Here is a 16459-nt window from a genome sequence, read left to right as displayed (position 1 = left end):
GGGTTTCTCTTTGGTATGTATGATCAGACGTTGTGGTAGATGTTTTCTCCTGCAAAAGAGTCTCCTCGGGGTTTACATTCAGAAAGTCTTTTCCCAGCAGGAGTTCTCGGAGGGTGGCTGAGGTTTGGTCACCTGGGAAGGGTCTTCCCACATCTGTCACGCTGACAGGGTTTCGCCCAGTATGAACCCTTTGATGCTGAGTGAGGGAGGAGCTGCGACTGAAGGCCTTTCCACACTCACTGCACTTGTAAGGCTTCTCTCCCGTGTGGATGATGGCGTGTCGAATGAGGTTGGTGCTCCAGCAGAAGGATTTCCCACACTCCATGCATTCATAGGGCTTCTCGCCACTGTGAATCCGCTGGTGCCTCGTCAGGCCTGACCTGCGGTTAAAGGCCTTCCCGCACTCCGTGCACTCATGGGGCTTCTCCCCAGTGTGGACGCTGAAGTGCCGAATGAGATCTTTCCGAGTGCTAAAGGCTTTTCCACATTCTTTACACTCAAAGGGCTTCTCGCCAGTGTGGGCCCTTTTATGCAAGATGAAGGTGGAGCAGTGGGTGAAGGCCCTTCCACACTCGGTGCACACAAAAGGCTTCTCCCCGGTGTGAATCCGCTGGTGCCTCTTGAGGTAGGACCTGTGGTTGAAGGCCTTCCCGCACTCGAGGCACTCGAAGGGCTTCTCCCCGGTGTGGATGACGTAGTGGTGAATGAGGGCGGCGCTCTCACAGAAGGCCTTGCCGCACTCGCTGCACTCATAGGGCTTCTCCCCGGTGTGTGTCTGCTGGTGCCACACGAGGTACGACTTGTGTTTGAAGACCTTGCCGCACTCAAAGCACTCGTACGGATTCTCGCCGCTGTGGACGATGTGATGTCGAAGGAATCCGGGCCTATGTCGGAAGACCTGCCCACATTCTTTGCACACGAAGGATTTCTCCCCGGTGTGTCTCCTCTTATGTAAGACAAAATTGGAGCGGTGGGTGAAGGCCTTTCCGCACTCACTGCACCTGTACGGCTTCTCTCCACTGTGGATCCGCTGGTGCTGCGTGAGGTAGGACTTGCGGTTGAAGGCCTTGCCGCACTCCATGCACTCGTAGGGCCTCTCCCCAGTGTGGATCATGTGGTGCTGGAGCAGGTGCGTGCTCTTAATAAACGTTTTCCCACACTCCGTGCATTCATATGGCTTCACCCCAGAGTGAATCTTTTCATGCCCAGCAAGAAGGTGTTTCTTGTTAAACACTTTCCCGCATTCGTTGCACTTAAAGATATTTTCCTCTTCCTGGATCATGGCATCTTTACCTGATCCACCTGAGTCACGGTCACGGACAGCTCCTCCTGGAGGGAAGGGCTCCTGCACACCCCGTGAACTCACACCATCAGCTGTCCCTGAGCGGCCATGTTCAGGACTCACTTTCCCAGGAAGCTTCCCCCTCTGGGAGGCTATCCCTCGTCCAAAGGGCCCTTCCTGCACTACCGATGGCCCATCCTGATCCTTGGTTTGTCCCGACTGGGGGTCCCCTAGGCCTCCTTGTGTTGGTTCCCGGAGGGAGGCTCCCTCAGAGACGGCTGGCTCCCAAGGGCTAGGTTCTCTGGTCTTGGGTTTCCCTCTGTCACCTGAAAAAAATCCGAGAAAACAGGGCCCATTAGTAATACCAACAAAGAAGAAACAAAATCAGCATTTCAGTGGAAAAACAAACCAAAAACAAGGAAAACAGTGCCTCTGTGTGTGTTAGGGTTGCTATCCCTAAATCTAAGGAGTGTAATTGCTTTTTTTCTTGGTCACTGAACTGCTGAAAGCTTGAAAATGGCCAACCAAGAGAAAGTATAAACAAGAGTAAGAGGATCTAGGCGTTCCCGTCATGGCTCAGTGGTTAACGAAACCACTGAGAATAGCAGCCATGAGGATGTGGGTTTGATCCCTGGCCTCAATCAGGGGTTTCAGGATCCGGTGTTGCCGTGAGCTGTGGTGTAGGTCGAAGCCTTGGCTCAGATCTGGTGTTGCTGTGGCTGTGGTATATGCCACAGCTGTAGCTCCAATTAGACCCCTAACCTGGGAACCTCCATATGCCGCAGGTGCGGCCCTAGAAATGACAAAAAAGAAAAAAAAAAAAAAAAACCCAAAAGGGTAAGAGCATCTAGGTGAGATGATGGAGGATCTGGAGTGAAGACGCCAGTACAATTTCATACTGGACATGGCTGGACAGAGTAATAACACCTGTGTCTTTTCAGTCCGTTAACCAAGTACGTTCGATGTTGCTGTAAGAACACTAGGAGAGGGCATCTAATGCAGCCCTGGCTACAGTCAGGAAGTGTAAAATGCAAAGTTAACTGGCTCCACAAGTTCCCATTATGGCTCAGCAGGAGTATGACTAACATCCATGAAGACACAGGTTCCATCCCTGGCCTTGCTCAGTGGGTTAGGGATCTGGCGTTGCTGTGAGCTGTGGTATAGGTCGCAGATGTGGCTCGGATCTGGTGTTGCTGTGGCTGTGGTGTAGGCCAGCAGCTTCAATTGGACCCCCAGCATGGGAACCTCCATATGACCCAACTGTGTCCCTGATAAGATAAAAAACTGTCTCCAAAGAAAAATATGGTCTTTGTCCCACCTCTAGGGAAGTAACTTGAAAACCTTTGGTATCCCCAGAGTGATAGGTGAGTCTCTGTTGTTCATGGTTTGCACCTAGGGATGTGCCTACTCTATGACAACAGACAACTTATCATGGGCCTCTGGATAGTTTATACTAAAAGATGGCACTAGGCTTGAATATGGTCTGGCCACACAAAGACCAACCATGTAATCAGAAAGCTGAGGCTTTTGGGAGTCCCCCTGAGGGGCAGTGGGTTAACGATTTGGTGTTGTCTCTGCTGTGGCCTGGGTTGGATTTCTGGCCCAGGAACTTCGCATGCCTCAGCAAAAAAAAAACAAAAACAAACAAACAAAAAAAAAAAACAAAAAAAAACCCCCAAAAGGCAGAGCTTTGAACCACGGGGTAAATCAGCTGGGCTCTGGAAATGAAAGGAGGGCTGCAGACGGAGACCTGAGTACACCAACTCAATCAACCGAGCTTTTGTAATGAAGGCTCAATAAAGATCTGGGTACCGAGGCTCTGCTGAATTTCGCTGGTTGATGAATCTTCGGGCACAGACGGCCACACATCGATCCTGGGAGGTAAGGAGCTGCTGAAGACATGGAAACTTCGCGGTTGGAACACCTCCAGGCCCCCTTCTAATCTGTATCCTTCGCCTGTAACAAACATGATCTGTTTTGTGAGAATGGCAGGTGTTAGGGAATTTCATGGGTCTTCCTCGCAGATCGTCAAACCTGAGCAGACTGGGAAAGCCTCGACTTGGAGCTGTGCCAGACCACCTGGGCAGACCTGGCAGTCTTGGAGCTCTGTTCTGAGCCTTGAGTCTGCCAACTGTGTGCAGGAAGAGATCAGGGAGTCAGTCCTGCTGGCACCACAAGAGTGGGGTGCCACGGGAGTTTTGCCACCTTGTAACGGGATCAGTGGCGTCTCTGCAGTGCTGGGACACAGGTTTGATCCCTGGCCGAGCAGACTGGGTTAAGGATCCAGCACTGCCACAGATGTGGCTTGGATCTGATCCCTGGCCCAGGAACTCCATATGCTGCAGAGAGAAGGTGGGAGGGGCACCACAGTCCCAGGTCACAGAACTGTCACAGGCCCTGCAGACCAGGAGGATGGCATCTCATCGATGAGAATCCAGGGCCAGGTGGGGGAGAAGGGAAGCTGATTCCCATGGTTCTAACCTGGGTTTCAGTGAGGCAGGAGGGGAGCAGGACCGGGATAGACATACTGTGTAAAGACTAACAAGATACAAATGATCTAGATGGAGAAAATGATACTGCTTTACCTAAGACATTAACAGGAGTGAATGAAGAATTCAAAGTGAGGACGGGTGTCATTCATTATTAGAGAGATGCAAATCAAAACCACGATGAGGTACCACCTTACACCAGCCAGAATGGCCATCATCCAAAAGTCTACAAACAATAAGAGCTGGAGAGGGTGTGAAGAAAAAAGAACACTATGCCACTGTTAGTGGGATTGTCAATTGGTGCAACCACTGTGGAAAACAGTATGGAGAGTCCTCAGAAAACTAAACATAGAACTACCATTTGATCCAGCAATCCCACTCCTGGGCATCTATCCAGAGAAAACCATGACTCGCAAAGACACATGTACTCTGATGTTCATTGCACCACTATTTACAATAGCCAAGACATGGAAACAACCTAAATGTCCATTGACAGAGGAGTGGATCCAGAAGATGTGGTACATATACACAATGGAATATTACTCAGCCATTAAAAGGAACGCAATACCAACATTTTTAGCAACATGGCTGGACCTAGAAATTACCATGCTAAGTAAAGTCAGCCATACAATGAGGCACCAACATCCAATGCTTTCACTGACATGTGGAATCTGAAAAAAGGACAGACTGAACTTCTTTGCAGAACAGATGCTGACTCACAGACATTGAAAAACTTATGGTCCCCAGAGGAGACAGTTTGGGGGGTGGGGGGATGTGCTTGGGCTGTGGGATGGGAATCCTGTGAAACTGGATTGTTATGATCATTATACAACTAGATGTGATCAATTCATTTGCGTAATAAAAAAACAAAAACAAAAACAAAGTGAGGGCTGGGGAAACTAGAGAGAGGTGGTCAAAAGGTACCAACTTCCAGAGAAATAAGTACTAGGGTTCTAATGTGCAACCATAGGACTGTAGCAAACGCTGCTGTGTGATAGAAAACACTGTTGGGAGAGTAATCCTAAAAGTTCTCTTCATAAGTACAAACACTTTTTTCCTTTTTTTTCTTTCTTTCCTTTTTATTTTATCCATATGATAAGATGTGGCAGCTGAACTTACTGTATTAATCATTTTACAATACGTGTAAATCAAACCACCGTGCTATAACTTATACAGTAATGTATGTCAACTGTTTCTCAATAAAACTGAGAAAAAAAGAGAAAGTTGAAAAATATAAAATTGACAGGACTTTCCTGGTGGCCTAGCAGGTAAGGATCCAGTGTTGTCATTGCTGCAGTTCAGGTTAGACCCCTGGCCCTGCATGACATGGGCACCGCCGAACAAACAAACTGACAATTCTACCAAAATGATTATATAAATTCAGGACAATCCCCCCTAAAATACCAACTTGAGTTACTGTGGAACTTGACAGCCTGTAGGATTTGCATGGAAACTAAGGTGAGATTGAATAAGGAGAAGGGTATCTACCTTATAGTAGGATTACAGCCTTTACCCACAGGCCATGGAAAAGGAACAGAGGGCTCAAGAAAAAGACAGAAAAGGAGCTTTGGTAGATGGCAGACCAGCATCTTCATAAGAGGGAGGAATATAGAGTGAAGGGAGCCGGAAACACTGGTGACGCGCTGGGCATGGAAAGACTATACTCCTTGCAGAGGCCGGGGTAAAGCAGAGGTGGTACCAATACACAGTGGAATATTACTCAGCCACTAAAGGAACGAAATAATGGCCTTTGCCCAACATGGATGGACCTAGAAATTATCATGCCAAGTTAGTTAGACAGTCAGACACCAACGTCAAATGCTATCACTTGCATGTGGAACCTCAAAAAAGGACACAATGAACTTCTTTGAGAACAGATACTGACTCACAGACTTTGAAAAACGTATGGTTTCCAAAGGACACAGGTTGGGGAGATGGACAGGGGGTTAGGGATGGAAATGCTATTAAAAACTGGGTTGTGATGATTGTTGCACAACTGTAAATGTAACAAAATCCACTGACTAAAATGAAAAACAAACAAACAAAAAACTATACTCCTTATGTGCACACTGAGGTCAAAGGGTTCCATGGCCTCCCCTGGGGACCAGGGCCAGGGCCTCCCCCCGCCCACACCTGGGCTCCTACCTGGACAGGTGCTTTGGGAGAGGTCTTTCTGCACCATCCACAGCTCCTGCCCGTGCTCCAGCTGGCAGATCAGCTCAGGTCTGGGAACCGGACACCCTGTTCATGGAGGCAGGAAGAAGATACTGGATTTCTGTGAACACGAACACCACCTCTCAACCGAGTCTGGGAACTCAGGCTGTGGCCGGGAGGCCAGGAGGACGCTGCTCCCGTGCACACAGAATGCCGAATCCGGACCTGGAAACCAAGGGCAAAAGCCCCACTGCTGGGATTCCCAGACCTCAGCCTGTATGTAGTGCGGGTTGTGTGGACGGCACGGATTCTCTGACTTCCAACGCGCAGAACTCAAACACCCTTCAGGTGTGGCCAGGAGACCTGGAGAATACGACCCCTTCAGTTAATCCAAGTGCATCTCAACCCCTTGTGCACCCCACCTCCTGGCACGTCTGGTTCACGTCCAAGTGAAAGCAGACTCCGGAGGGGAGGCCTGGATAGCAAGAGAGTGAAAAACCACCGAAAGAGGAGTTCCCGTGGGTCTCAGCAGTAACGAACCCCACTAGCATCCATGAGGATGTAGGTTTGATCCCTGGCCCTGCTCAGTGGGTTAAGGATCTGGCGAGGCTGTGCTGCGGTGTAGGTTGCAGATGCAACTTGGATCTGCTCGGACAGGGTGTTGCTGTGGTTGTGGTGTAGGCTGGAAGCTGCAGCTCAGATGGGACCCCTAGCCTGGGAAACTCCATATGCTGCAGGTGCGGCCCTACAAAGACAAAAAAGCCCACATAACTAAATTAGAACACTGTCTATGATTTAACCCAATTGGAAACCTAAAATTGATACTAAAAACATACAATTTATGCAACAAATTATTATAATAGGTATGTATAACATAACTAACATAACAAAGTCTATATACTGAAGAAATTTCTATCACCGAAACACAGCAGGGCACTGGTTGGGTTGCCTGACTCTACAGCACAGGTTGTAAATTAACTTTAGAACTTCTTGAAATGCACCAAAGAACAAAACTTCATGACCTCAATCCTGGGGCTGAAATCACAGTTATTCCTGGGGATTCCACTAAATTACTCTACAATCTAAAAAAGGAATTAAATATTTTTAAAAATGAAAAAGCAAATAAAAAGTACCTAAACATACAACAGAGGAAAAACAGGTGTGCCTCACTGTGACTGCAGCCTTGCCTAAATTTCCCATATTCCTAGTACCCACTGCCCAATTTAGAAACCCATACTGGGCAGAGATGCTCTGACACAATACATAATAAAAATAAGTTTTTGGCACTTACAAGCTGGCTTGCTGAAATGGGACCCTGCAGACCTGAGTTCAAGTAATTTGCATAGGCCAATGTAAGATGAAAGACGGTCGTGGGGGAGTAATCCTTACCTACCTAAGACCTACTTTATAAAGGGATAATGGTCCCCACTGCTTCTCCATCCGAGAGCCCAACCAGAAAGCACAGGGCACCTCACAGTGGGCTACTGCAATCTTAATGCTCTGTTCCCACCCGCTGAGATCCCAGTTTTGGGCTGAACTGCGCCCCCCTCAACTGCAATATGTTAAGTCCTAATCCCCAGTGTGATCCTCCTTGGAGATGGAGCTTTAAGGAGGTAATTAAGGTTTGATGAGGACATGGCGGGGCCCTGATCTGGCAGCACTGGTATCTGCTGAAGAGGAAGCAAAGGTCTTGCCAAGCCGGAGGAAGGTCAGCTGAGGACACGGCAAGAAGGTGGCCAGGAGGAGATCCGCATCAGGTGGTTACGCTGAACCGTGTTTCAACACACAGTAATGGCAGCCTGAGCTGACTAATACGAGCCACACCCCCAATATCCAAAATTACGAGACCCTGGTATCATTCTGCACTTAAAGATGTGGCGGGGAGTTCCCGTCGTGGCGCAGTGGTTAACGAATCCGACTAGGAACCATGAGGTTGCGGTTCGGTCCCTGCCCTTGCTCAGTGCGTTAACGATCCGGCGTTGCCGTGAGCTGTGGTGTAGGTTGCAGACGCGGCTCGGATCCCGCGTTGCTGTGGCTCTGGCGTAGGCCGACGGCTACAGCTCTGATTAGACCCCTAGCCTAGGAACCTCCATATGCCGCGGGAGCAGCTCAAAGAAATAGCAAAAAGACAAAAAAAAAAAAAAAAAGATCTGGTGGACGCGTTCTGCTCGGCGTCTGTTTCCCAGGCTACAGGTGGGGCGGCTCAGCAGCCCTGCCCCGCCCACACCCTCCGCAGAAGAGACCTTGGCCGCACAGGTCGTCAATGACCTTGTCCAAGGAGATTCACTTGAGGAATAATTCCAACATCGTTTAGTCCTTCAGGGACTAGTTTTAGACAATACTACTGAGTATTATTTTGGGGCTGGTGGCCACATAGTCCTCAGTTATAAATTGTCTTTAATCTCCCTGATGCTAATCCTTACAAATCAACCCACCTTAAATGAGGCTCCCTCCAACAAAGGCTCTAAAAATCTGTTGAAAATACTGTCAGCCAGTCCCATTAGTGCTCCCAGGGCTCGCTCACTAAAGAGGCTTACAGGGCCTGTCCTCACACCTTCTTAAGTTTCTGAATCACCTCCCATGGCCTCAAGGTGCCCAAGGGCTTCTGGTGTAACAGACGGACCCCTCGGCCTGGTGCTACCCACTCATAAACCCCTTAGTACCCACAAGGCTCTCCTAAATAAAGGCTCTTAAGACCCTGAGCCTCTGCCCTCCACCCTCAGCTGCCCATCATGCTTCAGGTCACACAAATAGCACATCCCAAGCTTAGCACAGATGCAGAGGCCTCGAGACAGACTGGACCCCAACCTGGGCCCTCTGACAGATTGTACAGAGGAGGTGGCTTCTTGTCCTCAGCCCCTGGCCCGATGCCATGGCGCTGGAAGTCACCCCTCCCCACACCCCTCGGCTACTCGGGGAGCCCCTCAGGATTAAGTGAGCGAACTGTGAGAGATCACAGGTTCCATTATCCTTCGTGCGTCACGGCGCTCGGAAGAACGCTGCTGCTTTCTGTCCCTTAGCCAGCAAGTCCAAATAAAAAATGAGACTGGGAGTTCCCGTCATGGCTCAGTGGTTAATAAATCTGACTAGGAATCATGAGGATGCGGGTTCGATCCCTGGCCTCACTCAGTGGGTTAAGCATCTGGTGTTGCCTTGAGCTGCAGTGTAGGTTGCAGATGTGGCTCGGATCTGGCATTGCTGTGGCTCTGGCGCAAGCCAGCGGGTACAGCTCTGATGAGAGCCCTAGCCTGGGAACCTCCATATGCCACGGGTGTGGCCCTGGAAAAGACAAAAAAAAGACGAAAAAATAAGTAAGTAAATAAACTGCAGCTTTATTTAAAAAAAAAAAAAAAAAAAAGAACTGGAGCTCCTGCTGTGGCACAGTGGGTTAGGGGTCCGGGGTTGTTTCTGCTGTGGCTCAGATTGATCCCTCGGCTGGAATTTCCATATGCCACAGGTGTACCTGAAAAAGGAAAAAATAAAGAAGAGAAAAAAGGGACCTAAGAAATATTACTTAGCCAAACTCAGGGGGTCATCTTCACACCAGGTACCCTGATTGACCAATGGCCTCATCCCCACATTCCTTCATAAGCCCTGTTGGGCCACTGTCAAAAACCAGCTGCCTTCAGAGTACAGAACTTCTTCATTCGCCAAAGTGAAAATCATATCTCCCTATATTTATAAGGCACCATGCGAGGCCTTGCCATGACACTCTATTTTTTTGGGGGGGGGGGGCCTGTGGTGCCTTGATGTGAGATCTCAGTTCCCAGGCCAGGGATTAAACCCAAGCTGCAGCGGTCAAAGCCCTAGGTCCTAACCACTAGACCACCAGGGAACTCCCCTTTGGATTAGATGTTACCGAGCGTAACCTCAATACAGATTTCACTTCTCAAACTACACAATGCCGGGCTCTGGGGAGAGGCATTCTGCAGAGTTTCCACGGCCCCAACAGACCCCAAATAGCTAGTTTAACTGAGAAGCATAACAATCTCCTTCAGAATTCCTTTCAAATTCCAGTTCGACAGAAAACCCCTATGGGGGCCTCTATCTTGCGCGCAGCCTTGACTCAAGGCCCTTGGCCTCCTTACATCACACACCAACGTTCAAACCCACCCGCTGCCATTTCCTAGACTTGAATGTGCCTGCCCCCCTGTACACAGAGACTTTTCTACATGAGGCCATTTACACTGTTTTCCCCTGAAGTTACGCACAGAGTGTGTCCCTGTCCCCTGAGGCTGGAGGCCAGACCAGGGAGCACCCTCTCCTAAGGCCCATTAACCACCAACCGTCCCACAGGCCAGGCGACTACTCACCTGATGTGGGAGCCATTTAAGCCTCCGCCTCAAAAACGAAAAATACAAATGGCAAAACAAAACCAACAAATCAAACCTTGAAAACAACCACACACCATTCCACCAACTGTTGGTCTTACTATTAGCAGTCTGGGTACTTTCACTGGTTTATACCCCGGAGGTCCAAACCCATCAAGTAAGCCACTGTTTCAAACAAACACGGCAAACACCGAGGCCCACATCAACTGCACTGCATACACCCCTGCAGACACCCCAGTCTCGCGGCCAAGACCTCCCCTAGGACACTAAAGCCTTCGCCCTGCGGACACGGACTGCCTCTCCTAAGGCAGACACCAGACCTGGGATCGTCCTCCTTTCTTCTACAAGGGAATCTATCCTGTTCCCGAGCTTCCAATCTACTTAGCCCATCACCCTGGTACATTCCTTTCTCACTACCCAAGGAGAAATCTGGTAGAGAATGCTACTATCTGTGGCATTCAAATATTAATGGAGGAGTTCCTGTTGTGGCTCAGCAGTAATGAACTGACGAGCATCAATGAGGATGTGTGTTCGATTCCCGGCCTTGCTCAGTGGGTTAAGGATCCCACGTTGCCACGAGCTGCGGTGTAGACTGCAGATGCAACTCTGACCTGGCACTGCTGTGGCTGTGGTGTAGGCTGGCAGCTGCAGCTCCAATTCCACCTCCAGCCGAGGAACTTCCATATACTGCAAGTCGGGCTCTGAAAAAGCAAAATAAAATAAAAAATAACAAAGGAGATTATTGCTTTCCCCAAGAGGTACGTGCCTCCAACTATAACCTCTCTTTCCCTTGGTTACACATTATGATATAAGAATATGTATTTGGGGAGTTCCCGTCGTGGCTCAGTGGTTAACGAATCTGACTAGGAACCATGAGGTTGCAGGTTCAATCCCTGGCCTTGCTCAGTGGATTAAGGATCTGGTGTTGCCGAGAGCTGTGGTGTAGGTCGCAGACGCGGCTTGGATCCTGCGTTGTTGTGGTTGTGGTGTAGTCCAGCGGCTACAGCTCTGATTTGACTCCTAGCCTGGGAACCTCCATATGCCATGGGAGTGGCCCAAGAAATGGCAAAAAAAAAACCAAAAAAAAAAGAACATGTATTTGGCCTTTGTCCCTAGGTCGTGAAATAGCTCAAGAAGAGATAAAAGTGGGGAGTTCCTGTCTTGGTGCAGTGGAAACAAATCTGACTAGGAACCAGGAGGTTATGTGTTCAATCCCTGGCCTCAATCAGTGGGTTAAGGATCCGGCGTTGCCGTGAGCTGTGGTGTAGGTCAAAGACGCGGCTGGGATCCTGCGTTGCTGTGGCTGTGGTATAGGCCGGCAGGCAACAGCTCTGATTAGACCCCTAACCTGGGAACCTCCATATGCCGAGGGTGTGGACCTAAAAAGACAAAAGTCAAAAAAAAGAAAAAAAGACCGGTAAAGGTGAAAAGGAGTACCTTTTATTCTAACAAGCCCCTTTCTACCACGTCTGACCTGATGTTCATGAAGTGACTGTTGGGAAGCTCCCTCCAGAGGAGCTGACGGCCAAGGGAAGCAACACTGTGATGTGAAGCTTGGAAATTCAGCCCCCGCCTCTGCTCTGTGCATGTGTGGGGAGAAGGGCTGGAGACTGAGTTCAACCACCAATGACCAGCGATTTCATCAATCATGCCTACACCATGAAGCTTCCACAACAACCCCACCCAGACCGCTTCAGAGATCTTCCAGGCTGGTGAGCCCATCACGGCGCCGAGGGTGGGAGCCTGGAGAGAGCACAGATGCTCTGCTACATACCATGCCCCATGCATCCCTTCCAGGTGGGCGTCTCTGCCTTCTATCCTGTGTGATCAACAGGTAACAGTAAGGCGCTCTCCCGAGTTCTGTGGGCTGTTCTGGCAAAGTACTGAACCCAAGGAGGGCTTGTGGGAACCTCCCACTTAGGGCTGGTGACTGGTAGCTGAGGTGGGCGGGTGGGAAGACAGGCTGTCTTGTGGGACTGAACTCTTATTAACCTGCAGAGTCTGAGCCAATTCCACACAGGGTGAGAACTGCCTGGTGGGGAAAACCCACACATCTGATATGAGAAGTGTTGTGAGAAGAGGAAAAAGTTTTTGCTTTCTTAAAACAAATACCACATACACGTGCAAGCATGTGTATAAAACCATACTTTTAACACATCTGATAACTCCTGCAACATACTGGTGGACACTTGCCAAATTTCAGATTTTCGTGGCTAATGCTATATAAACAGGAACCTTACTTATGGGCCTGACGACAAGGATTTCATATATCTCTACTTCCCTTCCTCCTCTTCAACCTCATGATAAACTGTTTTTCTATACGCTTTAGAGCAATTTATCTTATATCTTCCAAAACTCTCCACTACAATCACCCCAAGGATTCTTAATGTGAGGTCAAATATGAGAGAACCAATTATTTGATCATTAAAAATTTTTTGGTACCGTTCCCCTACGTGGTGCAGCGGAAACGACTCTGACTAGGACCCATGAGGATGAGCGTTCGATCCCTGGCCTCCCTCAGTGGGTTAAGGATCTGGTGTTACCATGAACTGTGGTATAGGTTACAGACACAACTCGGATCTGGCATTGATGTGGCTGTGGCGTAGGCCAGCAGCTGTAGCTCCAATTTGACCCTTATGGGGGAACCTCCATATATCACAGGTGCAGCCCTAAAATGAAAAAAAAAAAAAGAGCGACCCACTTAAAAAAAATTTTTTTTAAGTGAGTTCCCATCGTGGTGCAGTGGTTAATGAATCCAACTAGGATCCATGAGAATGTGGGTTTAATCCCTGGCCTCACTCAGTGGGTTAAGGATCCAGTGTTAGTGCAATCTGTGATGTAAGCAGCAGATTCGGTGCAGATCTGGTATTGCTATGGCTGTGGTGTAGGCTGGGAGCTGCAGCTCCAATTCAACCCCATATGCCATAAGTGTCTGTAAAAAAAAGAAAAAGAAAAAGAAAAAGAAAAAAAAATTTCTGGGAGTCAAAGGGAAAACATATTTCTTTATAAAAGAACGCAGGGATCACAGGGGGGAAGAGATGAATGGACAATGACGAAGGCTCTGAGGAAGAGGAAGGGAGCACCCCTGAGGCTGTCCTGACCAGCCAAGACGGAGCCAGAGGCTGGGATAAAGGAAGAAGCAGGTCTCCCGCACCGAGGACTGCATGGGACCTACCCAGAGACACCAGCAGCCCACGGTTTTCCAGCATCACCTCCTGGTACAGGGTCCGCTGAGCTGGGTCCAGCTGTGCCCACTCCTCCTGGGTAAACGTCACAGCCACATCATCGAAGGTCACAGACACCTGCAATGTCAAATCGAGACAACGGCATGAGCCTTGGGACGAGTGGATGGAATCAGAGCTTGTCTCTGCATGGCCGGTAGAGCCACACAAAGGTCAAGGCCGTAATACCTGAGCACGTCCAGAAGGGCCAAGCTGGGCTGCAGGTGAGGTGGACATAAAACAACACAGGCACACCTTGCAGATAATGCAGGTTTGGTTCCAAACCACCCCCAATAAAACAAGTCACATGTATTTTTCAGTTTCTCAGTGCATATCAAATTAAGTTTACACTATAGTCTAAGCTCACGACAGCATCAGGGCTAAAAGAACAACATGCATAAAAAACGAAACAAAACACATACTTTAATTTAAAAATACTTCATTGCTGAAAAAATGCTAACCATGGAGTTCCCATCGTGGCACAGTGGTTAACCAATCCGACTAGGAACCATGAGGTTTCGGGTTCGATCCCTGGCCTTGCTCAGTGGGTTAAGGATCGGGCATTGCCGTGAGCTGTGCTGTAGGTCGCATACACAGCCCGGATCCCGCATTGCTGTGGCTCTGGCGTAGGCCAGCAGATACAGCTCCGATTAGACCCCTAGCCTGGGAACCTCCATATGCCGCAGGAGTGGCCCTAGAAAAGGCAAAAAGACAAAAAAAAAAAGCTAACTATCATCTGAGTCTTCAGCAAGGCAAGTCAAAGTAAGCAAATGTTATTGAAAACATGCTACTGATCTGATACAATTGCTGCACCAGGGTTGTCACAAACTTTTTTTTTAGGGGCATATGGAGGTTCCCAGGCTAGGGGTCCAATCAGAACTGTAGCTGCCAGCCTTCACCACAGCCACAGCAACATGGGACCTGAGCTGCGTCTGCGACTTACACCAGAGCTCACGACAACACTGGATCCATAACTCACTGAAGTGAGGCCAGAGATTGAACCTGCAACCTCATGAATACTAGTCAGGTTCCTTAACCACTGAGCCACGACGGGAACTCTGCCACATACTCTCAACTTGCAAAAAAACAAATGTTTGCAAAGCATAACAAAGCAAAGTATGCCTATAGCGTGAGAGAGAAGCCTCCTATGCAGGAGCCATTGGAAAATGACACAAGTCAATGGAAATAACACTGAAACTGTGAGTTGCAGGTCTTAGAATGTCAAAGGAATGAATAACTAATAATAACAATATTGGGAGTTCCCTTTGTGGCTCAGCAGAAACGAATCTCACTAGCATCCCTGAGGAGGCAGGTTCAATCCCTGGCCTCGCTCAGTGGGTTAAGGATCGGGTGTTGCCGTCAGTTGTGGTGTAGGTCGCAGATGCAGCTCAGATCTGGGGTTGCTGTGGCTGTGGTGTAGGCCGGCAGCTGTAGCTTGGATTGGACCCCTAGCCTGGGAACCTCCATATGCCACGGGTGTAGCCCTAAAAAGAGAAAAAGACCAAAAAAAAGTCATGTTCACCTTCCTGGGCTGTCTCTAGGGATAGACATCTGGCTACTGGCAAGTCTGACTTCAACTGGGCAGGATTCCTGGGTCGCTGATTGTAGATAAGGGCTTGGATTCCTGGGCAGGTGGTGTGTCAAAGTTCTCCTTTCATATACTGGGTGTCGGTCGTCCACCTGTACGTTCCGTCTCGCCTGTTCTAAGACGGAGGTAAAGTCAGGGACGAGTCAGCTCCCCCTTGCCGGACACACACACAACTGCAAAGAGATACCTAGTGCCTTTCTTCACCCACAGCCTGCGCAGGAGCCTTTCTGAACCAGCAGAGAAGCAGCAGTGCCACCAACATCGTCCACTCACCCGCGCCGCCTCCATCCACGCTGCCGCCATCATGGGCCCCCGAGGAGACAGCGGGCGCCGGGACAGGCGGCCCCTGAGACGGGTCCCGCGGGCTCGGCCGACCGACACGTCTTCTCTGCCCGGGAAAAGGGATCGATCACAAGGAGGCTCCCGACTCGCGCAAAGGAGCGGAGGCGAGTCCTAGCCTCCCTTCCGGTCATTCGCGAAGAGGCGCACTCGAAACGGCCACAGACCGCCAATGCCCACCGCACAGCTGGCGTGGACGGAACCGTCGCACGCAAGTGACGTCCGCCAGCAAGGAAGCCGGAAGTCCCGCCCTCCGCGGAAAAATGTCCCCGCCGGGGGCCGTCATTGGCCCAGAGCCGGCCGCCAAGGCGCGGGGCCCAGCCTTCTGGGTAATGTAGGTTTTTTCTCTGCCAGCCATGAGCGGCGGCGTCCGGTCTGGAGGAGCTCTTCCCAGGTGTAGGAGACTCAGCCAGAGCCCGAATCAGATCCGCCGCTTCACAGGGGGCGCAGCTGCGGGGCACCGAGGGGAAGGACCGAGACTGTGCATTCTACCCCTGGGGACACTGAGGCTCTGGAGGCGGAGCCGCTTGCCCCGGGTCGGGTCAGGCCAGGTGCAAAGGCGCGAAACCTCGCCCCTGGCTCGCCTGGGGACGTCCTTGTTGTGCCCCTTCTCTCCTCTGTGGAGACTCCCTTGGAGGATGCGGATAAATGAGCAGTCAAAATAACCGCGGAAAGGAGGACGCCGGAAGTCTTCTTCCCACGCAACGCAGGCAAAGCGAGCCGGCGCTCTTGGGCATTTTTTTGGCCCAGCGCCGCCTCCACATGATGCACTAAGTAATGGAGTTGGCGTGGAGCACCCAAGAGTGGATTTGCTCTCCCCTAAGGTGCGGGGGCTGAAATTTCAAGCAGTGCAGTTTGCGATGTCTGTAAGAAGCACTAAGTATTTGTTTCCCTTATTCACTGAACCCATGTCTGACCTTAGGCAGAGAGTTCCTGCCTGGATTTGAAACCCGCAGCTTGTGTGGATTTCTAGGCTAGCGGACAAATCAGAGCTGTAGCCTCTGGCCTACGCCACAGTCACAGAAACGCCGGATCCAGTCACCCCCTGAGCAAGG

The 16459-nt window shown here is 50.0% G+C and overlaps 1 protein-coding gene across 1 annotated transcript; it reads right to left on the bottom strand.

Annotated features, from left to right (window-relative positions):
• On the bottom strand, window positions 1-15709 carry LOC125132903 (zinc finger protein 264-like). The gene is given in 6 exon segments (XM_047790753.1): window positions 1-175; window positions 178-1608; window positions 3095-3238; window positions 5917-6012; window positions 13432-13558; window positions 15339-15709. Coding segments are annotated over 6 exon segments (1878 nt in total). The 5' UTR covers window positions 15372-15709; the 3' UTR covers window positions 1-128.
• Window positions 15710-16459: the final 750 nt, after the last annotated feature.

Source organism: Phacochoerus africanus, chromosome 8 (assembly GCF_016906955.1).
Source record: "Phacochoerus africanus isolate WHEZ1 chromosome 8, ROS_Pafr_v1, whole genome shotgun sequence".
In the NCBI taxonomy this organism is placed as follows: domain Eukaryota; kingdom Metazoa; phylum Chordata; class Mammalia; order Artiodactyla; family Suidae; genus Phacochoerus; species Phacochoerus africanus.
The sequence above is the reverse complement of the archived record's forward strand: the minus strand, read 5'-3'. Positions and strand labels throughout refer to the sequence as shown.